The sequence below is a fragment of the Pyrus communis genome, chromosome 13 (genome assembly GCF_963583255.1).
Source record: "Pyrus communis chromosome 13, drPyrComm1.1, whole genome shotgun sequence".
Classification (NCBI taxonomy): Eukaryota; Viridiplantae; Streptophyta; class Magnoliopsida; order Rosales; family Rosaceae; genus Pyrus; species Pyrus communis.
In genome coordinates this window covers 15,146,571-15,172,735 of record NC_084815.1, presented here as the reverse complement: position 1 = coordinate 15,172,735, position 26,165 = coordinate 15,146,571, and the positions used below count along the sequence as shown (strand labels likewise).

The following is a 26,165-nucleotide window of genomic DNA, read 5'->3' as shown; positions in this document are numbered from 1 at the left end:
AAGAATACATGCATATTATTTAATATGTCGCCTTAGAAAGAGAACTAAGATGAGACCTTATGATGGAGAAAGTCAGTTTTGGAGTAATTCATGGATATATTTCCATGACTCCAAATAGCCTGATTACAGCCGAATGTGAGTTGTCTCAAGTGGGCGCTGAGAGGGCATCTATACCAAGAGACTCAGGCAATGGCGTTGCCATAGTAACTGGAATAAGATTGGTATGACGTATTAGTGTTTTTTTCATACAAAGCAACATGCTCATATTTGAAGTATGAAAATACATCATATCATACATGTTGGAGACTAGAGTTAGGCAACTGTATGTGCTTTAGCCGACCAAAATAGTGGGAGTAATGAATGAATCCCTTCTTCATTACTATGTGTGAGCCATTGGAGTTTTGAATCCAATATTTGTACCCTTTAGATTAAAGACTATGTCAAAAAAAGGATACTTTACAACTTGTTACTTTATCATACTTATCTACAACGGTCAACAATCATTACCGTCTAAGGGGATGCGTCTGGAAAAGTGGTTAAGTCTAATCAGACTAACATAAATGCTTTAGGGAAGATAGTTTGTCAATACACCACGTTTAATATAGCTCATTACACTAGTAAAAAAAACACTTTGCGCGATGTACATACCTTCGTTGCGCAAAGTCAAAAATCGTTGCCTAAGGGTTTGCGCAACGCAACCTTCGTCGCGACGAACAAGTAACGTGCATCGCGCAAAAAAGGGGTTTGCGCGACGCACTCGCGCAAAGAGGCTTTGCACAACGCACTCGCGCAAAGAGGCTTTGCAAGACACAGGATGTGCGTTGCACAAAGATTCTTTGCGCGACGCAGGCATGTGTTACGCAAACCCTTTTTTGTTTTTTTATAAAAATTATTTTTCTTTTGGTCAAAAATATATTTTTTTTTAATTTTTGATAAATATTATAATTAAATTCTAAAGAATAATTAATTAACCAAGCAAAAGTATTTAATTATAAAATATATGAAAATGTACATACAAAATGTTTGAACAAAAAAGAAAAAACTACAAGTGAACTAGGTTTAATACATCAGGCTACTGGGTATCGGCAGGGCAAGGTGGCTCTGAGGTCAAAGGTGGAGCAAGATGAGATGATGGTAGCGGGATTTGGAGGCCGGACATCTATATGGCTTGTACAAGGTCTTTCATCGTCCCGACATAGTTCCTCATCTCCTTGCCTTAGGCCCTCAGCTGCGCCCCCATCTACTCACTCTGAGCCATCATCTGTGCCCTCATCTGCTCGCCCTGGGCCCTCATCTGCTCTTCCTGGATCGCAAGCTGACCTTTTAAGGTTGTCACTTCCTCCTTCAATGCATCAACCTCTGCTGTGTTCGATTTGGAAGAAGAAGCACCTGTCTCACGAATCCGCGCTTTGCCCATACCCCGAACAATCTTGCCACGACAACGACCAAAGTTCTGATCCAAGACATCAATCATGATCTGAAAACCTACATCCTCGGGTACCATGACGTCCTTGATCGGGGTCTCCGGCGGAAGTTGCGATGTTGCTTTTTGGAGAACAGCAATATTCTTTTCCACCATAGTAGTCTATATTAATAAAGAAAACACATATAATGTTTAATAACAAAATATAAATAATATTTGAACGATTCATACATATAAGAATATTAATAATTACATATGCTTACATGAAGTTGCTTAGTGTTCTCATTATTAGGTCGAATGTAAACGTCCTTGAACATGTCGATCTCTGGGAACTTAGAACCCCTCTTGAAGAAAAAACCATTAAGAAAATTTTATTAATCAATAATAATAAATAAATTGTATAAAATTTCAAAGTTAATATACTTTTACCTGACATCTTGCCTTAAACCTATACGAAAAGGGTTTCGAACCGAAATGGTGGAGAAGTGTCTTTAATGCCCGAGCTTTTTGGCCAGCAACAGATTTCTTCTGTTAAACACACAATATACATGCTATTGTGACTATTTGAAATAAATTAATAAAAAAGCTTAAAAACATAACTAAAACAATAATAAATTATTATTAAAATATTATGTACATACCACAAATTCTGGGTCCGTAAAATGTTTGCAGAGCCACTCCCAATCCTCTGGGGCCGATCCTGCAACTCTGTTGGAACATGTAGGTGAGCAATCTCCGGATTATCCCATTGCTTAAAATACATGTGAAAATTGTTCTTCCATTATTTGTACCTGATTGCTAAGGTCTTCTCGAAGTAGGCCATGGTCTCAGGGGATATGTCCTCAAGATCATAAATAACCTACGAATATGAAAAACAATAAAATAATAGTAAGAAATTTAATAATATTAAGATAATATATTTTGGTTTTTAATATTTGTAAACAAAATTACAAAAATGATAAAGGCTAAAAATTAATATACTAATCGACAACTTGTCTTGCACTAGTTCCCTCGTCTCCTCGGGAATGTCTGCCCAAGACTTCGACTGAAAAGGACAATTTTGTCGAACAACAACACCATAGCTACTAGCGACAACGCTATGCTGCTGTGAGGTAGCCGCTCCACAATGTCGCGAGTCATACGCAATCTTGATCTTAGAGGCGCCCTGACGTGCACTATGTGCCTGCTTCAGCATTCGACTTAGCCCCCTGGTGTTTTTTTTAGCTGGCCAAAAATACTTAAATGGTGAAAACCCTAAGCTTAAATTTGTAAAAAAGAAATTTGACACAACCTCCCCTAATAGTATAGCATTTCCCAAAACCTTAAAACAGTAAAATAACAATAATTCACAACCCGCAACACATTTTCACAATCCAGGAAATTTTCACCATCATAAAAATATTAGTTTTAAAATGAAAAAAAAGAATACAATGTAGTGAGAATTAGAAAAAACTACCTGGTTGGGAGGCCTCACCCCCGACTCTGGATGTCGAGGAAGTGTGATTAGAAGGCTCCGGCCCGCGGTGGCGCCGGTGAGGCCACTATGCACTAAGCTGCTGAACGGACACTAATGACGTCGATGAGACAGGCACCTGGGACACCGTAAAAGTAGCCTCAGCAAGGGGTGTAAGCTCCCCAATCAATGGAGCACTCATGGCTGGAGCAGTAGATGCTGCTAATGCGGGAGGCGCATTGGTCACACTCCGACAACCAGTGATCAACTGCGACATCTATACAGTTTTTGAACCATAAAAATATGACATTAGAAACTAGGGGTCTTTTGATATGGATCCAAAGTCACTAAAAATTGGACCTATTTCAAAAGTCAAAAGTCACTAAAAATTGGACCTATTCCAAATTTTCCCTAGAAACTAATCCTTTCTTGCATTTGAAACTAGAAGAAAAAAGCAAAGAAAACTGAACAAATAAACCGTGTGTGAAAAAAGCATTGATTTGACATCTTCCTAGTAAAAACACACTTCAACCCTGATTTAAGAAAAATACATTTAAAAAATCAATATGCTACCAAAATCAGCAACAAAAGTGAAGCACACAACAACAAATAAAAGGACCATGGTAATACATAAACAATGCAGCTACCAAATGCCAATATGGAAGTAATCCATGTTTAAAAGGTCAGTCAAACACTGCTTTTATTTAACAGAGCTAACATAAATAACAGTAATTGAAAACAAATATTTTATAAACTCAATAGAACCAGAAAACACGTCCTGTACATCTCAGAAAACTCTGCCTACCATATGTTATTCCTGTTTAATAATTATGCATATTCTTTTACAATTGAGCCATTAAGAAAAAAAAAATGAAAATTCTCCATAAAAAAAAACATTTGATAATTTTATCAAAAAGAATGACAAAAGATAATATAAGGTGGTTTCTCAAAGATTAGACTTTTCTAGTTTTTCCTTTAGAAATCTACATTCCAATAATAACTGCGATGATATCCGTCTACACTTAATAGTTTTTTTTTTTTCTTCTCAGCAAAGGGACTTTTAAAAACGTAAAAGGACTTCCATTCAGAGGTCAACCAGATAACAAGCACACATAACTCAGAATTATTCATCCTTGTAACTATGACTTTCTAATAACAGATCCATACAAAACATTTCGAAACATAAAAGCACTTCCTGCCTCATCAACAAGTATTATGAATCGCTCACCTGAACATAGCAAGCCAATGTAACAAACAAACCAGAAAACCTATGTCCAAAAATAAACGGCTCACGATGGAAATGAATTTTTGTGAAATCAAAGTGCATTTTTTCCTGTCATAGTATTACCTGCCTTACCTCTGGATGGGGTTCTTCAACTTTAGATTGCTCACCTGACAATTCAATGAAAAAAGTTCAGTAATTATAAATTAAGTGCATAAACTCAGAACCACTAACTTGATTTACTTTTCATTAATTACATAAGCACCAACAACAAAAGATTGTTAGGATGGAGAACATGATCAGACGGGGAAGTATTTCTTGATGCAAACAATGAAAAAGAACATAAAAGCAAACATTTTCACTGAGCAAAAGATAACTAACCACTACACTATCAAAAGAATGAGAAAGAATAATGAATTTATGAAGATCTTGCCCTGTAACCCAACGACTCCAATTAAGAGGGATTATCAGGACTTGCAATTTGTCATAGCCAGTAAGCACATGGGCACTTGCAACAGCACGCAATATGTTTGCTCTAGCACCCTTAAACAGTGACTTAGCACCCTCATTTTTTATATTTTGCTTAAATGCATCCAAAGAGCTACTATATTTAACTGCTGCTTCTTAGGTCATCATCATCCATGGCGCACTATGTCAATGGGGGTAAGAAGCTAATCTAGCACCAATCGTAATTCCCCATCCCAACAAGAAAACAAGAAGCTAGCAAAGAAGCTATCATGCAGGCCACCAGTTAAAACCACATGTTTTAGAGAATCGTACATTCCAAAGTAAAGTCCACAATACACGATAATTCCAACACAACTAAACCATTACACTGCCTTTCAACCACCCTTCTTGGCAGCCTTGGCATCACTTGCCAAGCACTGACCTCGTATTCAACAGGAAAATGCTATTGAAGATGGATGCCCAGAAATTGTTAGAATTTTCCTCCATGTTCATACACAAAACACACATCACGAAAATTGCAATTTGACCCTAAACCAGAACCAACATCCAATTTTATCTCAAGATTTGAACAAAGTACTCAGAAATCAACATGCAATTTGAGCCTAAACCCTAAATAACAAAAACCCATCGAAAATCAGAAACCCTTACCTTGATTTTGGGACTTGATTTGCGTCGGGTTCGAGAGCGTGGCGGCCCGTCTTTTAGAATGAGGGGGAAAGATTCACGTGGTGGTCTACGGGAAAGAGAGAGGGAGAGATTCGCGTGAAGGTTCAACATTTGGGGTTCAACATTTGGGGAAAGAGAGAGGGAGAGATAAGCGAGAGGGAAGAAAGAAAGAGTTGGAGGTCTACGGGAAGAAAGAGGTAGGGTTCAACATTTGGGGAAAGAATTGGAAAATTGAAAAAAAAACCGCCTATTTTTCACTATGGTACCACCAAAATTATCACAACTAACGCGACGAACGTATACAATTTGACGTCGCGCAAAGTGGTTTTACGCCACGATCACATTAAGACGTCGTGCAAGGTATTTTTTGAAAAAAAAATATTTATTATAAGAATTACTGAAAATGTGACTTTCCTCCTTTCAAATTCAATTTTTTTTTTTACATAAACCCCACAATAATATATTTTCCTAACAAAAACACACAATAATTATTTTTACATATATATCATTCAATTTCTTAAGTGTTATAAGTAAAAAATAAATAAATTAAAATATACTTAGTATATACCAACTTCATGAGAAACGCATTGTACAAAACTAGTTTCAAAGATCCAACTGTCAAACTTGTTTGTATATGCTTTGAGATTGCATACGCCAAAAATCGCAAAAAACAAACATTCAGAGATCAAGTAACGAGGTAAAACTTTTCGATGGTTATAAACGGAAAATGACGATTTAACGGTTATATTAACTCCGATTTTGATGATTTTTTATAGCTACACTCCTTGACCTTCTATGAATACAACTAACTGATTCGATCGTCAATTTAAAATATTTACATAAGTGGATATCACAAAATCTTATGTTATAGTTGATGAAAGTATTAATAAATTCCAAGTGTTAGTGAAACTATCGTTTTGATGGAAAATGCATTGTACAAAACTAGTTTGAACGATCCAACCATCAAACTTGTTTGTATATGCTTCAAGATCGCATACGTCAAAAATCGCAAAAAACAAACATTCAAAGATCAAGTAACAAGAAAAAACTTTCCGACAGTTATAAACGAAAAATCACGATTTAACGATTATATTAACTCCGATTTTGATGCTTTTTACAGCTACACTCCTTGACTCTATATGAATACAACGTACTAATTCGATCGTCAATTTAAAATATTTACACAAGTGGATACCACAAAATTTTATGTTATAGTTGATGAAAGTATTAATAAATTCCAAGTGTTAGTGAATCTATTGTTTTGATGGGAAATGTATTGTACAAAACTAGTTTGAATGATCCAACCATCAAACTTATTTGTATGTACTTCGAGGTTACATATGCCAAAAATGGCAAAAAACTAACATTCAGAAATCAAGTAACGGGACAAAATTTTTTGACGATTATAAACAAAAAATCATGATTTAACGGTTATATTAACTCCGATTTTGATGATTTTTTACAGCTACACTCCTTGACCCTATATGAATACAACGAACTAATTTGATCGTCAATTTAAAATATTTACACAAGTGGATACCACAAAAATCTTATGTTATAGTTGATGAAAGTATCAATAAATTCCTACTGTTAGTGAATCTATCATTTTGATGGGAAACACATTGTACGAACCTAGTTTGAACGATCCAACCGTTAAACTTGTTTGTATATGCTTCGAGATCGCATACGCCAAAAATCGCAGAAAACAAACACTCAAAGATCAAGTAACAAGAAAAAACTTTCTGACGGTTATAAACGAAAAATCACGATTTAACGGTTATATTAACTCCGATTTTGATGATTTTTTACAGCTACACTCTTTGACCCTATATGAATACAACGAACTGATTCAATCATCAATTTAAAACATTTACATAAGCGGATACCACAAAAGCAGAAGGCAATGCGAGAAACCACCGCCCCAAAAAAAAAAAAAAAAAACTTTGTGCGATGTACGTCCTGCGTCGCGCAATACATCTTTGCGTGACGCAATTCTACATACGTCGCGCAAAGTTTTTTTTTTTTTTTTTTTTTTTTTGTTTTTGGCTTTTGAGTACAAAATAAATAAATGAAAATGTACTTAGTAAATACATATACCATTGATTTTGATGGGAAACGCATTGTATGACATTAGTTTCAACGATCCAACCGTCAAACTTATTTGTATGTATTTCGAGATTGCATACGCCAAAAATCGCAAAAAACTAACATTCAAAGATCAAGTAATGAGACAAAACTTTTCGACAGTTATAAACGAAAAATCACGATTTAACAATTATATTCACTCCGATTTTGATGATTTTTTACAGCTACACTCCTTGATCCTATATGAATACAATGAACTGATTCAATCGTCAATTTAAAACATTTACACAAGAGGATACCACAAAAGCAGAAGGCAATGCAAAACATCTTTGAGCGACGCAGGACGTACGTTGCGCAATGTTTTATTTTTTTTATTTTTATTTTTTTTGCCCTTTTGCTTATGAGTACAAAATGAATAAATGAAAATGTACTTGGTAAATACATATACCATTGATTTTGATGGGAAACGCATTGTATGACATTAGTTTTAACAATCCAACTGTCAAACTTGTTTGTATATAAGCGAGATTGCATACGCCAAATAAATTTTGAAAAGTAGCAAAATTGTAGGGGGAAGAAAGCTCTCACCTTTGGTACGTTTAAATGGTTCTTGTGGCAATTGGGTTTTATCAGTTTTGAGTGGAGTGTTGGAATTGGAGTGATGAGTGTGATAAATGACAGAAGGACATTAATTTGTGGTTTCACTTTGCGCGACAACTACCCATGTGCGTCGCGCAAAGTTGGGAAAAAAGAGGTAAATATCCTTCATTTGGAGCCAAAATCTTGCGTGACGCACAAAAGCGTCTCGCAAATGCCTTTTGCGCGACACGACTTTCGTCGTGCAAAGTTTCGTTGCGCAAAAGACATTTGCCTGACACTTTGTATTTAGCGTCGCGCAAACACACTTTGTGCAACGAAATTTACTCCGTCGCGCAAATAGATTTTTGTACTAGTGTTGGCTAGCCATCGTTCACATAAAAAGACCGGTGTTTGTGCGACGAAATTTACTCCGTCGCGCAAATAGATTTTTGTACTAGTGTTAGCTGGCCATCGTTCACATAAAAAGACGAGAACATGAGTACTTATTGGACAAAGACATTTATTTCATGAGGGATTAAGAATGTCTCATCAGTGTTTTGTGAAAATCAGTTTAGGTTAGACGAAACGCTTTTGAGATCGAGAATTTCTTCATTGGCTGTGCAAGTAGTTTAAAGTTTTATGTTCCTGTGCTGTACATGTTTTCATAGGATCGCGCCATAATTCATTCTTTGTGATCGTGATAATGTTGGGATGATGAAAAGTGACTGAATGTGAGGATACCACTCGTATTTGTGTGACGGGGAGATATTGGTTTTATTTGACTTAGTAAAACAATAATCGACCCAAATAAGAGGTGGATTATGATAATGGTAATATGCTTGGTATAATAGCTTTGGCTTAGCCTCCAAAGCCTCCAACCTCGCTCACAAAACTCTCCAAAATATTCGGTTCACCAAGATGGAGGCGAAGACTCAGGGGGAAACTCTTAGAAGTAATTCTAAGTAGCCAACTCACTACCCTACTTCCCAAACCTGCTTCCTCGCTCAGGATAGTTGTAAGAACAAGACGATTGTTCGACTCAAGGTTTTTCCTCTAGATATAATCCCTAAATCTTGAGTTTTTATATACGTTAGCACGTTCATTGGGGTAAAGTAAGCTTCTTAAACCCCATGGACTTACGTATCATGCATGCATTTATATGCATCCTTTTACAGCAATATATATCAAATGAGAAATGTAAAACATTTTTATAACATGATCTTTCTGCTCTATTAACTATAAGAAAGCATAGAATTAACTCAATTGGGGGCCATCGCCTCAAAAGAATAGCCAGGGAACTTCAAACTTAACCCATGATCACATGCTCATGATTAATTTGCTTTGTTGCATGTCAACAATATAATCAAGCATATTTGTATACCTTAATTTCACCTATATTATATGATTTAATTGTTGAATCGCGTACATACTACCTTTCCTTGATTAGCCTTTTCCTTCTAAATGTTTTGCTTTGTATAATTTAATTGTTGAAGAACATAAGAGTTTTACATAAAATATATCTGATTTGTTACACAATAGTTTGGTGAGAAATCTATAATATTTTATGCATGGAACTCATCAGCATCCATTTTTACATAGAACTTATTTAACCATTGGGTCTGCATGCAATATAGAGCACTGGTTTAATCCATAACTGATGAATTTCATTGGTGTGCACGTACGTGTTCAACCAAGGGTAGGTGCATCCGAAAACCCTAATGGCCTTTACACTATCTAAAAAGGCAGCTAATAAAAGTACCTTTTTTCATTTACAAAAGCAGAAGCATATAGAACCAATCCCCAATTCAAGTTCACAAATAAAAAAAAGGAGACCAATTCTTATTGGTAAGAAAAATATCATCTTTTCACGAGCCTCATGGATTAGGGACCACAACTACACACAAAAAAACGATCACGATATTTTTTGTAATTTCCTTGAGGATTTGTCTTAATCTCCAACAAAAAACTATATAAGGACCCAACACCAAATTGTGCTGCTAAACTTAATTGCCTCTATAGAGAACCACATAAACTGATAAAAGCAAAAGTATTCACTTAAACAAGAGCCACAAACGGTTCAATTATCACCTAGCTTAATTAGCCCAACCACAAATAATGGAGAAATGCAATTAAAGAGAGATTTCTAACTGCTTAGGTTAAATCTTTGGAAAAGCAGATTCTACCTATAAGAGGAAACAAAAATCGTATAATCTTGCAAGTGATGGATTGTCCTAATAAATAGGGTATCTTTCTCTTCAGTCTACTGTGTTTCGGGTTTAAATTCTTCATCTTTTCCTAGTTTAACTTAGAGTAGTAATATCGCTTGTAATAACAAAAAGAAAAGAAAAAATATCGTATAACCTTTGAGCCAAATCACTGGCAATTCCAAATTAGCCTAACAATAATAAACATGTCCTTCCAAATTTTTTCTAAAAAAACAGGGGGCCCAGAAAAGTTATACCGGCCAGCCATGTAGACGATGAGCACCATATAATTGTTGTCTAACCCAGTATAGCCTTTTATGTATGCATGAAGTATTTAGCCATATATTCATCTATTATTACCTAATTAAACTACTTAATTATCTATTGCCAATAATCACCAATTCATCACCATCCTTGTGGCACAAAATCAAATTAAAACCCCACTAGTGAACCTCTTGCAGTACCCGATTGAGAAATGTTGTTGTTGTTGACTTCTATCCTGCCAAGTCATGTAGCAGCTGTGCCCCCATCAAATTTCTGTAAGGCAAATTATTCTCACCTTCCCCATCTAATAGCGAGTACTGAACCGGTTGACATTCTTCAATGTGATCTCTAGGGTAAAATAGAGAGCTCTGTGAGGCAGGAGAGAATGCTAAGCTCACTCCATTTCCGCCGTGCTGCTGCAACCCTAATGTCAACGACACACCGCCACCGCCATTGAAACCCTGATTTGAGTGGTGATGATGTTCATTAGCATAAGAAACCGTCCCTCCAGAGTGTTGTTGATGATGATTATACGACGAAAAATCCAGCTCCATGGTCCCGAATGACTCATTTACCCTCCCAAAATTTTGATGCGGGTGAATGTGGTGACTTGAGATGGTATTCTTGCTGCCTCTAGAGTCATGATTCTTCTCCGGGTAGGTGATGATGGAGGAGAGGCACTCGGAGTCCATTTGGACGAGTTGATCGTGAGTCGGCTTTTCATCTTCGGGCCGGGACTGATGCGGGCGGGGATCGGTTGCGATACCATCTGAGGAGGTCATGTTGCTAATGTTCATGTTGTTTTCACGTTCCTTTGTTTCTTCCATGTACATTTCTTCGACCATTGGCTTCCAAAGCCTAACTCTTGCGTTAATGAACCAATTGGAGACCTGTTGAAACATCCATGTGGCAACAAAAGGCGTCACATATATAATATGATTAATGGTGACATAGATTTTGGATTACAATATACATTATTTTATGATATAATATCATGTACAAATATAGTATTCAACTAAACTATGGATCCTAAGAAGATATGACCCATAATAATATATATTAATTAAGTGGTGGGGAAATTTGAATTATATTATGGGAGGGATTGAGAAGGAGAAGGATGTGGACGTGCCTGGCTTCTTGAGAGACCCGTTTGGCGGGCTAAGATATGTTTATCGACATCGCTCGGGTACCTGCAACAAGTTTCACACAAACATTCTGTTTCTTTATTTGCAGTTTTTTGTAATTAAATACACAAATAAATTTATTACTGTTATTTCTTGAGAGAGAGAGTTTTTTTTTTTTCCCTAAGAAGTAGAATAAGTGAAAATTCTATCGTGAATACTCTGAGTTGTTGGCCGTTAGATTTTCGCCATTCTTTTTTTTTTATTAAAGATCGAACGGTCAAAAACCTTGACGTATAAGATACTTTAGAGCATATTAAAAAAATCTCGAATGAGAGACCAAGTGACCCACAATGGAATATACAACATAGAGAGCTTGGGGCCAAGGAAAAATATCAAGCAAAAGAAAACTGATGACATGATTGAAAGTAAAATGAAACAAAAATAAATAAATTTTTTTTTGGAATCTGAAAGGAGGTGGATAGAAACAACCAAGGAATTTGTATTGTATTTTCAATGTCTAGCAAAAATGATTGAGGCCGCACAAGATATGATTTGATGATCACAAAACTCTTGCCTTATTGATGATTAGTTAGCCAGTAGAAAATCATCACTAACATCAGCAAACTGTTTGTTTTTTTTTTCTCTTTTCCTTTCTTCTCTTATTACATTGATTCTCCCCAAAAATCTAATTTGTTGTTTACTTCTATGAGAGAGAGAGAAAGAGAGAGAGAGAGAGAGAGAGAGAGAGAGAGACGTACGGATGAAGAAAGTGTTCAAAGAGCCAAGCTCGTAGAACGGAGACTGATCTCTCAGGGAGGCCACGTTGGGGTCTCCATGGATGGCTTTCCATCATGTTCATCTGCTGAAATGCTCTCTGCTGTCGAAGTGTTTGATCGAGAATCCGAAGCCTCGGAGTCTCCCCTCTCGTCGTGCCAGGCGCCACTGGGTCCTTCTCTCCCATGGCCTTTCTTGTGGCCTGAATCTGACTCACAATCCCATCTTTCAAGCTCCTGAAATGCCTCGACATGGCCTTCGCCGCTAAGGCGGAGTACACGGTGGCAGCCCCAGCTCCTGCCACAGCCTCAAACGACGCCACCACCGCCTTCATTTGATCACAGTAGTGCTTGTACCTCCTCTCCACCTAAAACAAACACACATATGATCACGATAATAATTAAAGAACCAGAGATGGGTTTCAGAGAGAGTCTCAAATTTTAACCTTGATAACAATAAAAATCTAGAAATTTGAATTGGGTATTAATTGAAAAGATTAATCAAGCACAACCAGAGTAAAAAGTTTTTAACTTTGCCTTCTAATACCATTGAGAAATTATAAAAAAAAATAAAATAAAATAAAAGATGGGTTTTACTATTATTTACCTCTTCAAGCATTGAAAGCAGTCTGGTTTTTCGCTTCTGCAACTCCACAAATTCAAGGGAGTAAATGTTGGATTGTTGCTTGTTTCTTGAAGAGCTAGTACTACCATTGTCCTCTTGTTCACCCCACCTTTTGTTTTTATGGGGCTTTTGCTTTTGTGTATCAGCAGTCGTTGGCTTTGTTGTTCCAAGGCTGCAGAACTCATTGAGAAGCTGCTGGGCAGGGCCCAAGTACTTTGAGTTCCTCAGCTGGAACAGTCCTTCATGTTGAAGACTGCTTGCCCCAGAAGCAGAAGCATGAGAAGCAGCTTTTCCCAGAAACCTATCTTGCATAAACATCATGTGGTCGTCCTCACCATCATCCTGATGGTCTTGATGCTCATGTGGCTGATTATGACTGGTCTGTTTGAGTTCAAAGGACTGCAACCCAATAGAGGAAGGATTGTTTGAGCTGAGAGAGAGTGAAAGGCCTTGACTTGGCCTCTCATTTCCTTCGCATGGAAAAACACACCTCAAAGAAGAATCATCTACCGGAAACCTGTTATTATTATTATTACTCTCTTGCCAACCATTGGATTGATGATGATGATGATGTGGAGGTCCTCCCACCAATAGATTGTTCTGATGATGATGATCAGTGCTGGTTTCTGAAATTCCAGTTGTGAAATCTGGTTGCTGTTGTTGTTGTTTACCAAAGAAGCCAGCTTTATTCCAGATGGATGAAGCTGCAGGGTTAGAAGTGTCATTTTGCTGCTTAGGGAACCCTATCATCTCCATGCCAGTGGTGAGGCTGAAGATCTCAGCAGGGTTTGACCCAAAGTCTTGGATCTGATTGGTGGTGAAGTGGGTGGTTGTAGGATTGCTGGATGAGACATCATAAGAGTAGCAGAATCCACCAACTGAGGAAGAAGCCATGTTGTTCCTTGACTTGTTAGCTTCACTACTCAGCAGTTCTCCTGCCATGAAAACAAAAGCTTCAAACTTTTCTTCTCCTTTCTTGCTCTTTCTCTCTCTGCTTTTACTGCTTTTTTTTGGGTGAAAGATACCCTCTTTTTTTCTCTGCAATTACTATTCCATCAAGATCCCTTGCCACAGAAAAGAAAAGAGAAAATTAATCATTAGATTCCCATTAGAACAGAAGGAGAAGTATATGATCAGTCTATTTCAAGATCAATCAACAGAATTTATGAAAAAAATAACAAGGAATCTCTTTGATCGGATGAAGGAAAGAGAGGGGGGCTTACAGATTAAGTTGTTGAAGAGAAGTGGTGGAGGTTTATAATGGATGGTGGAGGAGGAGGAAGAAGGAGGAGGAGGGGGAGGAGGGAGAAGTGTGGAGGTCCTTTTGCTTTTTAGGAGAAGACTTCTCCTAATAAGCCAACAAAGGAAGCCATGAAAGAACAACCTAGGAAGAAAGAAAGAGAGATCCAAAATATGTATATAGATATATATATATATATATATATATATATCTCCTCGATCGATCAGAAATAGAAGAAGATGATGATATGATCAGATAGGGCTTGATGATGACCTCCTAACCATGTTCATCATTTCATTTCCTTTCCATCGTCTCTCTCTCTCTCTCTCTCTCTCTCTCTCTCTCTCTCTCTCTCATCAAGTGGGGGTCAATGCAGCATGATTTAAATACCAACAAAATAGACTTCCTAGAATGAGAATACTCTAATAACCTTTCCCCCACCCCTCCTCCTCAATTATTTCATACCCAACAAATATTAAATTATTGTTCAGCCAATCAAATTAATTAAATAGTTAAAACTTTAATTAAAAATAATTTAAACCCAACCTGCCCTGAAAAGTACACTAATTCTGCTATTTCAATGGATTTACTCTACTTCTTTTAAGTACATAAAATATATCATACTAGAATGATTTTCAACATCAAAACTCACAATCTCAAAATCCTAATGGAAAAATGACGTGATATTTTATGATCAAAAGGAAAACGAAAAAAAAAAAAAAAACCTCTGTTGATTTGGGGATCGAATCCCAAGAAGTGATTCCTATGATGGGAGTTGTGTTCCAGGCTTTTTCAGATGGGGTTTCAGTGAGCCAAAATAAGGGCTATTGTAATTGGACAACGGTGAAAATGGTAGGACCCTTTTTAGCCATTCCATTCTCTCTTCTGAGTAGGTGTACCGTTTTTTCATGAACCACAAAATTCCGGGAATTTCTTCACAATTGAAAGAAAGAGCGAATAGATGCGCCCAGAGTTGTGAAAAATGTTCCCAAAATTAGGGACTCTGTGGGATGAGATGATGAGGTGGTCCAATCCCAATGTTTTCCCCATCTAATTCTAATTAATTGGTGTAATAAACTAGTCCACCCATCTCTCTCTCTCTCTCTCTCTCTATAAAGAAGGACGCATAACACATTTTGCATGGGACCGCGGTGCATCTTTTCTTTTTTTTCTCCACGCGCAACCAATGGGATGTCATTGCTCTTCCACAACCCTATCACCCCAATTTCTCAGCCACAAGTGTTTTTAAGGGAGTTAATGACTTGATATTGCAAGGTTATCATGCATGGGGAACCTTATTTGGGAGATTTTATGTTTATAAGTTGTTTTGAAAATCAAATTACAATGATTTGTAAACATTTGGGGTACTCATCACATGATTGATTATGTACGTTTCGTAATAAAGTTGAATATGCGCGCCTAAACAAATCATGTATATTTCGTCGATGCACATAAGGAATGTAGCTAAAACTTGTTGAAATGCCAAATCGTTGTATAGAACATTGATATGGATATCTTATAGGCAAAGGGGGCGTTGAGGGGGAGTGAAAAGTGCAGTCGCACAGGGCCCCAAAATTGAAAGGGCCCCCAAAATTTTTGTCATCTAATATTTATATGTAATAATGTTCTATATTTAAAAATTATTTTCGTTAGCATTTTAAATTTTATTGTGCACTCCTTATAAGCGTAATTTTTTCCTTTAAGTATAAAAATTTGGAGTATAATGAGATATTTTGAGTGCCAATAATAACACTTTTGAAAATGGTATTTTTTTTTTTCAATTTTATTATATAATAATGTTATATATTCAAGTGAAACTTCAAAGTTAGAGCTTTTGTAGTTCTTTTTTTCTTTTTTCCTTTTTTTTTTTTTTTTTTTTAAGATTGAACTGCTTTTGATTATTTAGTGAACGTTATGTTTGTAGCTCTTTATACTTATTATTAATGATATTTTTTAACTTGCAATCAGTGAGTGCTAAACTTTGTTTTGATTTAAGTGATTGTTTTCTAGCATTAATATATTGTCCTACCTTTTTTTAAAACTATCTTAAGGAATGGCCTTTTTATAAATTTCGCATAGGGCCCTCAAAATTTCAGAAACGGCCTTGCTTATTGGACAAACGATTGTCCTAATTTGATTTCGAGAGCCTAACAAACCTTTATCTTACCTTGGACAATACACATGATGTAAGACTGATCTTTCATAATCCATTTTCAGAAATAATTTCCAGTATGCCTGAACTTTCAAGCCATGTTTAAAAATTTATGCATTTGCATTTCCATAACATCAAAACTAAAAGACCATTAAGTTGGATTGTCATCAAACAATTGTCTAAAAATTAACTTTATAATATGGATTTCCAAACACGGTTCTCATTTTCAAAAAAGAAAAAAAATGGTAGCTTTTGACTTGTAAAGATTTTTCTATAGAATAAAACAAGAAGCCATGGCGAGGATTAAACAAAAAATGAAGCAAAAATTGAGGGAAATGGGTGTGAGGCGAGGTGCGATTGGCAACGTGAAATATAACACGTTGTCAACCAGCCATGCATAGAGTTGGGTGACTGAAGGCACATCTGGATTAAGTCCGGACATTAACGTTCGGATGAGAGAATTTCTAATATAATATAAATTACTGTGTGTGTGTGTGTGTGTGTGTGTGTGTGTGTGTGTGTGTGTATGTGAACTCAGAAGATGAAAGTAAACTTATATGTCATTACTTGCTCCTTAAGCCTTAACCCTACATATATCCCACAAATTTGACATTCCAAAACACATTTAATTTCTTTCAACCGAGATTTAGAAAACGAAAATAAGTACTTATTGGATTGTATTTATATGCTTTTGTATGCAATTTAATTTTATATATGTGTGTTTGAGTGTGTGTGTGTGTATATATAATGTGAGGCACACGCAGAGAAAATATGAGAGTGAGAAGCAATTTTAATAGGGTGGTCTGTTAAAAGGAGGTGGTCCTCTAAAGGAAGCCTCCGCCGCCTACCATATTATCCATCTCTCTTCTCCTTCTTCCTCCTCCTCCTCCTTCCACATTTACTCTACACCTACACCACGCTGACCTCACCCTATGTGCACACTGCGCACCCTGCGTACCCTAGCAATCTGCAGTCCCCAAAAAATTGTATCTTTCCCTGATGGATCTCTGGACTTTTCTGGTCTCTCCGCTGCCACACTGGAAGTAGTAGCAGTTTTAAATGCTTAACAATCAGGCTTACGTAACTTTCATCCAGATTTTATATGTTAAAGGCTCAAATGCTTGCATATCAGCTTATGTCAATCTGTCCTCTCCCACTCTTCCCTCCCAAAAAACCAAAACTCTGCAAACCCTACTTTTTAAGGGTCGTATAATTATTTTTCAAGGTCAATTTTTTTGGTGAGGACACCCACAAAAGACGGGTGCTGCTCTGTGTACATAACTCTGTGGTGTAGGAGAGCTCGCTGTGCTGGATGTACAGTTTGTTTGAGCTGGGTTTTTGAAACTTGTAACTATATGGATGTGAGCTAGGTATATGTGTGGTCCTTGCAATGCACTGCAAGGTGAGGTAAGGTACTTGGTAAATACGATACAATGTTTTTTCTGCATGGACCATCCTAGCTAGCCAATAGTTAAAGGGCACTAGATGCCACTTTTTGTTATGCAGCTTTTTTAACAGGGTTAGAGTTTGTGATGTGACCATGATGAAGCTCAAACTATGCTGGATCCAAGGACTTAACAAAATAATTGAAGTTATGAGATTCGATTCTCTACTATGTTCATACATTTGAGATTTTGACGGTTTGATTCTTGGCAAAAAAAAAAAAAAAAAATCAATAACCAAGATTTAACAACTAAAAATATGGATATTTGAGATAGACCGGAGCATAGTAGAAATTTTGTAAAATATTTTTTTTTTTTTTTTTTTAAAAAGAAGAACCTTTTAGTTATTGTTTGGGACCTTTTGGGGCAAATGATTGGTGAGTATGGTGTGTGGAATTATTGTTGTAGGGACAATATGGTGTGTAAGTGCTTAGCAAAACTGCAGCTAGCTAGAAAAGAAAAATAGGGTAGAAAACGAGATCGAAGCAGCAAGTTCGACTTAATTAAACTCCAATTTAGTTTTAGTTTTGTCCACAAGCCGAATGAATCTTAGGTTAATGATTGTTAATTAATTGTTCAAGGTTAAAATGTTAATAATAATAATTGGTTTTGACTTTTTTTTTTGTTAGAAGGTACCGAATATTTATAAAATAAAGTCCAAACGAACATATTATAGCATACATAGCCCTAAGGACAGACATACAAAAAAAAAAAGACGTCATTTATGCAAAACACAGTATAAGTAAAAGTTCTTCTCTAAGCAGTTACAAAAACTACATAAAAGAAAAAACATAAAACAATGTCACTCCAAAAATTGATTCGTTTTGACTAGGGTTTGAGAAAAATTGATTCCCATTTGATTTCACCAAATTCTAGAAATTCATATTATATATAAAAACCCTAATTGGGTAACATCTTAAAAGTAATAAATTAGTTAATAGTAGTGCTGTTAAAAGGAATAGAATCCTTTCCGGATTATTCGTATGATTAATCAATCGTGTTTGTTCATCATACATCGTGCGGTTAGAAATCATTTTAAATTTTAAATTAAATATAAATAGTACCAAACGAAAACTGACCGTACGATATACGATGAACAAACACAATTGATTGATTTCCAGATCCAAATTGTGAGGATCCGGAGAGAATACTTGTCCCTGTTAAAAAGCAGAAGACTTTTTGCAGAACTGCTACAGTTACCAGAATTGGCATTCTGATTGTGTCGTTGTTGATTATTTATGGGATTAATTAAACACTCGATCGCGGCCATCCAAAAGTTCCTTAACAGATGAAACCATTTATCTTGCTAGTCCAATCAAGGTTGTTTTCATATACCACTGAATGTGAAACATATTAACAAATCGTTGCAATTAGTCACAAGTGCGACAGTGTGACATTTTAGAACGACCGTTGTCACATTTTAGAGTCAATTTTCAGCAATTGTTTGCAATTTTGCAAGCATGGATTGTTTACCATTTTGTTTTTTGTTTTTAAGATTTCTTGTGCAAGAAAATATAGAATTGTCATCATGTGTTATTTTCATGGAATACAAAACCGTTTGATGAATATTATATCATAGTGAAGGTGTTCGTGATCATTTGACCTTCATTAGTCGTTACCATGAAATTATGACAATGGTTATTGCCTTTTCCCCATTGTCCTTATCATCCCATAATTATGATTAATTTTTTCATATCAACTCGATTGATTGATCTTTTGCACAATGACGGTTGCATTGAAATTTATACCTTGCCTTCCCCTTCTTTAGCAAGCCCAAATGTAATAGAGAAGGCCGCCAATGATCACAATCATCATTAAAACTATCATTATAAGTACAATTATGGCTCGTTTACTAATTCATAATCTCATTAGGGAAAATTGTCGAGGAGGAGTTGGAATAGGTTGTTATTAGAATCAGATTCTTGTTAAAGATGTTTATTAAACTAGCTAGAATTGGAGTGAGAATGATGAAGATTCCATATTAACTGTTTACTAATTAACTTGATGAATTGGAATCAAAAGCAATTTGATTACTAAAATACTCTTGTACAAAAACAAATTATAAATTTTATTCAGCTAATTATCTACCCTAAATCATTAATACAATTTATTCAATGCAAATATTAATTAATTAAACTACTCAAACTTGTGTGCTATCAATTACCAGAAAAGGAGAAATAAAAGCCCTTTAATAAAACATAACGAAATTGAAATCCCTCATCCCTCTTCACCCCTCATCGACGAAGGATCAAAGTGGAGATAACCCACAACACAAAAATTTCTCCTCATCAGAGTTCCTCTCCTCACCCTCTAAAAATCCTCATCTTCTTCCCTTATGATTCTTCTTTTTCTTAGTTAATCTATTAATGATCGAAAGTAGAAGCAAAGACCTGAAACCCAATTGAGAACCCAACCTAGCTCCCAAACAAGCCAGGGAATTAACCATTGAAGGGTACTCAATTGAAGGTTTGTCCATTGGCTGAAACCTGCATAATCTTCCAAACTCTCAACCATTCCTTTGATATTGATTCCTGCCCACAAAATGCTATCTCCCAAGACTTCCTTTTCATCTCCCATGCCCAAATGGATCAGAGGTGGAAGGTAGTTGGTAAATGGGTGGAGTCATTTTGCAACAACATAACAAGAGATGAAGATATGCAGAGATAGAGGTGGAAGGGAGAAGGGGATAAGGTATTTTAAATAGAAAAAGCTAATTCAGAATGGAAGCTTTCTCTCAGAATCCAAATATCACCTGTTTCTCAATAATCTAATAATTAAGAGTATGATTCCCCATTTTAGGTGGGCCACAAATATTTTTTCATTCCCCAAGTGTTGGTAAATACTTGAACCACTTAGAATGAATGCAACTTTCATTCCTTTCATTCTTTTCCCCTTACATAAAAACACAGCATACGTGGTGCGCATGATGAGAAACTACTAAGTTAACTACGTCCTTCTTGTGAATACGAGCGTGCCACCTCGTGACCAAGCTTAGTCAGACGAGTAGAATAGATGTGGTGGTGTAGTGTTAAACGTGCTACTAACTTCTGCAATGAGCGACTGTGGCTGAAGAAGGATTGCCTCTAGGCTTAGGGTTCTAGAACCCTAAGACAAGCCTTTATTGTAATGTTCAATAAAGATTTGGTTTTCAATTTGCCAAACACTGAGCAACACCTTACTCCACCTAAAAATCTAATGAAGTGACCTCGTTCAGTGAGAGAATCAAGGACTTCTCACCAGCAAAGACTTAGATAGGTAACCAACCGAAATAAAAGTAGTGTTGTTAATCCAAACTGAAGATGCTCCTTGATTGCTTGATTTTAGGACTCTAATACTGTTAATCTAAACTAAAGTTGTCATCGGTTGTAAACACAGTGTTGTTAATCCAAACTGAATGTGTGTTGAAGAAAGGGTTAGAATAATTAATATTTTCTCAGAGGTGTGTAAAGCTAGAGTTTCCGAGTAGAGTGTTTAAGTTTGTGTGTTGAGTTGAAGAGAGTCTCTCTCTGTTGCAGAATCACTTTTATCTATAGAGGTGAATTTCATGATAGCCAAGTCTATCGAAGTAGAGTCCTACTAGGATTATGACTCCTCGACATCTACCTAGATATTCTTGACTTTATCTTATTAATCCCCTCTTCTACCAAAACCCTTTCTCTATCTGTTCTTGACCATTTTGACTTGAATTAAGACTTTGAACCTAGTCCTTTATTCATCCTAGTCACTCATTTTCTAATCAGCCATAAGTTTTGTTTCTTGGCATGATTCAAATCTTATCAAAATTGATCCTAATCCTTAGCAATTTTACTTTATTTAGGACTCAACCGAGCTACGCCTAAATCTAATTCCTTAGTAATTCCAATTCTATTAGGACTCGGTCGAATTGTTCATTTCTGGACTGAGAAAACCACATGGCCTAAAGACCCACCATTGGGTTGAGAAAGCCACATGACCCAAACAATAGATTAACAATTTTTTTTATATTTTGATATTGTTTAGTTTCAATTGCAGCTATTTACTCTGGTGAAAAAGAAAGATCATAGCCACTAGTGTAGCAAGAGAAGGTAGGCGAAGTGCCTTTACTTCCTCCCCTTCTCTCTTCTTTTTATGTTTTCTTTTTAGTTGAGTGTCTTTCTTTGAGGTGAATAATATTCTCTTGTTTTGAAAAAAAAAAAAAAGAAAAGAAAAAGAATAATATTTTTTTTGTGGTGATTTGATCAGGCATGCTCATATCTGAGTTTCTGAATACTATATTTTACTTCTTTTTCATGTCAATTCCACTCCTATTCTTTGCTCCAAGATTTCATATTTTCTATAAACTTCAATAAAACATTGATTTGAAGGATTCCATTGCATTATGCTTATTAACACTCAAAACTTGCAGGCTAACAAATTAAAACAATCAACCTTTGGTGGACTTGGAATTGAAACTATAATGAAATGGACTCCGAATTTAAGTGGTTCACCCTCAAAATTTGAATTACTCAAAATTTTTTTTGTTTGATCACTTTTCGCCCAAAGTAGATTCTCATGTCGATAGAGTGGTTTGGACGGGGGAATATGAGTTCACTCTCAATGAAAGCACCAATTGCTGGAACCAAATTCATGCACATCCGCGAATAGAGGTGAGATCCAGTTGGACTAGCCTATGATCCCAATAAGTGAAGAATGAGGTTGATTGCGGGGTGTGGTTGAATTCGAATATGATTGCCTACATATTTGCTAGAAGGATAATCAAACCACGGGTGTAGTTCTAAGGAAAAACAAAGTAAACTATTATTGATTAATAGCCTATGGTAGGGCGTTAAGTGATGAGTTCTCCATGGATGTGTCTATGCGTAAATGGCGGCATAAGGGCCTCTATTAGGCATTGAGAGAATATGTGTTTTGTAGAGAATATCAAATTTAGAGAGAAGTAGATTTCCCCTGGTAAATACCCTAGCTAGAGTATTTATAGGGATCTTAAGTAAGGAAAGTAATCTTCATCAAATCGGAAAACTGTCTAGGAGGAAATCTAGAATAAGATATCTAATCCTTCTAGAATGATAATTACCTTAAGATATCCAGACTATGCTCCATGGGCCTTGAGTATTCTGATCCTTCTCACCACGTATCACGAGTCCAGAAAATCATGGTCCCACAAAGATCTTGGAAAATTAGAATATATCTTGGGATTATAAGTTGCCTAACAAGCCAAGGGCATTACAACCTCATAGTAGAAATATGCCTTAGAAATTTTCGAGGATACATGTTGTCATGGTGCAAAGCCTATGAAATTACCCATGGAACCAAATCTCACACTCACAAAAACTGATGGTGCACTACTGAATGATATGTCTATGTGTACATAAGACTTGTTGGAAAATTAATATACTTGACCATTACAAGACCTGACTTGGCAGTACATGTTCTTAGCCAATTCATGGACAACCTCGTATATCAATCAAACAACATAACAAGGTTGTTTCTTTTGAACCTCTAGTTCACTTTATTTGAGAGCCTTTTGTGGTGCTGACTGGGTACGCTGTAAAGACATCAAGAGATCAATCATTGGCTATTGCATCTTGCTTGGTCATTCACCAATGTCTTGGAAGACCAAGAAACAAACTACAGTTTCTTGTTCAATGACTGAAGGTGAGTATCGGTCCATATCATCCAATTGTTGTGAGATCCTCTAGTTTAGACATATACTTGCTTATTTGATGTCAAACACTTGTAGCATGTTACACTACATTATGACAATCAGGTGGCCTTCCACGTAGCAACAAATCCAATCTTCCACGAATGCATGAAGCACATTGAAATCGATTGTCACTTGGTTTGTGAAAAGCTCCAATATGGAATGTTCAAGACTACTCATGTTCGAATACATCATCAATTAGCAAACTTGTTTGCCAAGGCGCTAGGTTTCCCACAATTTATTGTACTACTTAGCAAGGTAAGAGTGATTAATATACACTCTAACTTGATGCATAATGTTATATAAGGAAATGGTCAGTGTGATTCAACTAACAAATCAATCCTACATATATCAAGTTAATTGTAATATATTTTTCCTATTCTATTATATGCTAGCTTAACTGTAGGAGTTAGTTTAGCATCCATTATGTTATAGCTATTGTATGTAACCTTGTATACTGTGTTGAATAACTCAGAAGAGTAACAATTTACTCAAACAAGATTTCTTTGAAATTTGATTCGTTGGAGGAAGTCACTGTGTAGAGTTATGAGTTAATTTAGGATTTGAGTTACTTTGAGTTATGCTTACATTTGGTGATGTGAGTCCATATTTATTATTACCATTGTTGTCTATTTTGTTTATTCGGTTTGTTTCAAGTTAGTTTTTCAGCATCCATTCTAGGATTATTAGTTTAATTGTTAGTTTCTTCTTTGATTTTTGTAGACTTCTTTGACATATTGTTTAACTGTATCTAATGAATATCGTTTCATATTAAAAAAAAAAAAATTGTATCTATTTACTATAAAAATAAAAGTTAAGGCAAGGGATTTTGTTCTCATGTAGTTAAAAGTATTCACTCATACATATGTTTTATTTTGTTTGGATTCACCTCTTTTGATGTCGCTGATAAGACTACTTCAGATAATTCAGCAAACCCTAAACATCTTTCCACGTCAGCACCAATTCAAATTGAATATTCCTACTGCAATCTGCAACAGAAGAGTTTGGTTTCATCTCAAACATCTTTTGTGATATCGTAACAACACAGTCCATCATCTACATAACTCTCCTATCTGATGACATCAATACTTTCAAATACTTCTGTATGCATTTCAAGTGTTTGTATTTATCTTTCAAGTGTAACAAACTAATCAATTGTAACTCTATACACATGAATGAATGAACACTCACTCATTATCGAGTTGAGCTTACACAATTCGACTTACTATAATTCAGTTTCGAATCTCTTTTATGGTAATATCCATTCTTCTATCAGTAACCATATTATCCTCATAATTTTTCCACCTATTCCTACTTTTGTGGAAAGGAGGAGAAGAAAATAAGAATTTGGCACTAGTTTGTAGTGCATAATGCACCTTAAAGTCGACCGATGAAAGCACATAATATCCATTCTTCTGTCGGTAACCATATTATCCTCATAATTTTTCCACCTGTTCCTACTTTTGTGGAAAGGAGGAGAAGAAAAATAAGAATTTGGCACTAGTTTGTAGTGCATAATACACCTTAAAGTCGACCCACATTGGAAATATTTGTTCTGATGGGACAAGGTACCATAATATCGATTATAAAATTTGAAGGCTTACTTGTGGGATATGAATTTTAGCTCTAATTTAATTTTAGTTCTTGACTCTTATATTAGTTTCGTTAGTCATCGGATTTAATAATGTGTTGCCTTTAACAAAAAAAAAAATAATAATAAAATAAAATAAAATTATACATATAACAATGTGTTGCACCATTGGTCATTTCCACAAACGCCTTTTTTTTCCGTTAAATATAGAGGTATATTAGGAACTTCAACTTAAAACTTAAAAAAGACAATTAAAATAAGCTAAAAAACAACTGAAAATTTATAAATTATTATCTTGACGAATTCGATACCAAATTAGGTTGCTCATTGTATGGCTTAGCCGAACTCACTCTCCCCCTAGTGTAAAAATATCGACGTACTAAAAAAAAAAAATATATTTAAAGCAAAATAAAATTTGAACTATAAAGATACAAAATGAAAACAGTTGGACTTTAGCAACTTGTAAATATTAGGCAATGCTATTTCAAAGTCGGTAGGAGATCGAACTATGGATGGACTTGAAAACCTAACAAAACACATGTTGAACTACGAAAAAAATAGACGGCATTAGTGAAAATGACCAATGGTACAACACATTGGTAAGTTGCCGGGACTAAAGAAACTAATGTACTAGAGTTAAGAGACTAAAACTGAACTAGGGATAAAATTCAAGGAATATTGCTACAATTAAGCCAAAATCCAAAATATAAGTTTAAAATGAACCTTTTTGTTTTCACAGCCGTTAAAATTAGACGTTAAAATCTTTACCCATTTTTGTTCTTGAATGGACTGTTAAGTTCAGGTTGCATGATTTCTGGGGCAAATAAGCAGAAAATCCAATCAAATAAATCGTCCATTCAAACAGTTAACGGTCCTAATCGACCGATCGATCAATCTGTAAAGAGTGTCAAGTCCACAGAACTTGATCAGAGAAGTAGTTAACAGATAGAAAGAAGCTAATCTTATAATCCCTTGTTTAAGGCAATTAAAACATAATAAATCATGGGAAAAATAGTGGGGCACTTAAACCCTAAACCCTCTTAAAAAAACAGGTATGCATTGAAGTTGAACTTTTCGTTTTTGCATTTAAGTGCCACTACCTATTGTGATTCAGTATAGATTATTATCTCTAAACTAACGAAATGACCCAAAAAGGAGTCCAAAAAGAAAAGGA

The 26,165-nt window shown here is 35.7% G+C and overlaps 2 protein-coding genes across 2 annotated transcripts; both read right to left on the bottom strand.

Annotated features, from left to right (window-relative positions):
• Nucleotides 1-999: 999 nt before the first annotated feature.
• LOC137712004 (uncharacterized) lies at nucleotides 1,000-2,618 on the bottom strand. Its single transcript, XM_068451156.1, has 5 exons — nucleotides 2,215-2,618; nucleotides 2,065-2,131; nucleotides 1,853-1,951; nucleotides 1,687-1,767; nucleotides 1,000-1,585 (listed from the first exon to the last, which is right to left on the bottom strand). The coding sequence occupies exons 1-5, from the start codon at nucleotides 2,244-2,246 to the stop codon at nucleotides 1,241-1,243; spliced, it is 624 nt and encodes a 207-aa protein (XP_068307257.1). The 5' UTR covers nucleotides 2,247-2,618; the 3' UTR covers nucleotides 1,000-1,240.
• A 7,617-nt stretch (nucleotides 2,619-10,235) lies between these two features.
• Nucleotides 10,236-14,463, bottom strand: LOC137712768 (homeobox protein BEL1 homolog). Its single transcript, XM_068451927.1, has 5 exons — nucleotides 14,110-14,463; nucleotides 12,869-13,950; nucleotides 12,247-12,629; nucleotides 11,494-11,554; nucleotides 10,236-11,254 (listed from the first exon to the last, which is right to left on the bottom strand). Exons 2-5 carry the CDS (start codon nucleotides 13,826-13,828, stop codon nucleotides 10,595-10,597), a joined length of 2,064 nt encoding a protein of 687 aa, XP_068308028.1. The 5' UTR covers nucleotides 13,829-13,950; nucleotides 14,110-14,463; the 3' UTR covers nucleotides 10,236-10,594.
• Between the last annotated feature and the right edge of the window lie 11,702 nt (nucleotides 14,464-26,165).

What these genes read in the sequence shown, in the direction of transcription:
- LOC137712004 (XM_068451156.1), bottom strand. Translation starts at nt 2,246, where the DNA reads ATGGCCTACTTCGAGAAGACCTTAGCAATCAG. An exon ending in TTACGGACCCAGAATTTGTG is followed by an intron (nt 1,952 to 2,064) that starts GTATGTACATAA and finishes TGTGTTTAACAG; the next exon opens with AAGAAATCTGTTGCTGGCCA. An exon ending in GGTTTAAGGCAAGATGTCAG is followed by an intron (nt 1,768 to 1,852) that starts GTAAAAGTATAT and finishes TTTTTCTTCAAG; the next exon opens with AGGGGTTCTAAGTTCCCAGA.
- LOC137712768 (XM_068451927.1), bottom strand. Translation starts at nt 13,828, where the DNA reads ATGGCAGGAGAACTGCTGAGTAGTGAAGCTAACAAGTCAAGGAACAAC. An exon ending in TGCTTTCAATGCTTGAAGAG is followed by an intron (nt 12,630 to 12,868) that starts GTAAATAATAGT and finishes TGTTTGTTTTAG; the next exon opens with GTGGAGAGGAGGTACAAGCA. An exon ending in CGGGTCTCTCAAGAAGCCAG is followed by an intron (nt 11,255 to 11,493) that starts GCACGTCCACAT and finishes ATGTTTCAACAG; the next exon opens with GTCTCCAATTGGTTCATTAA.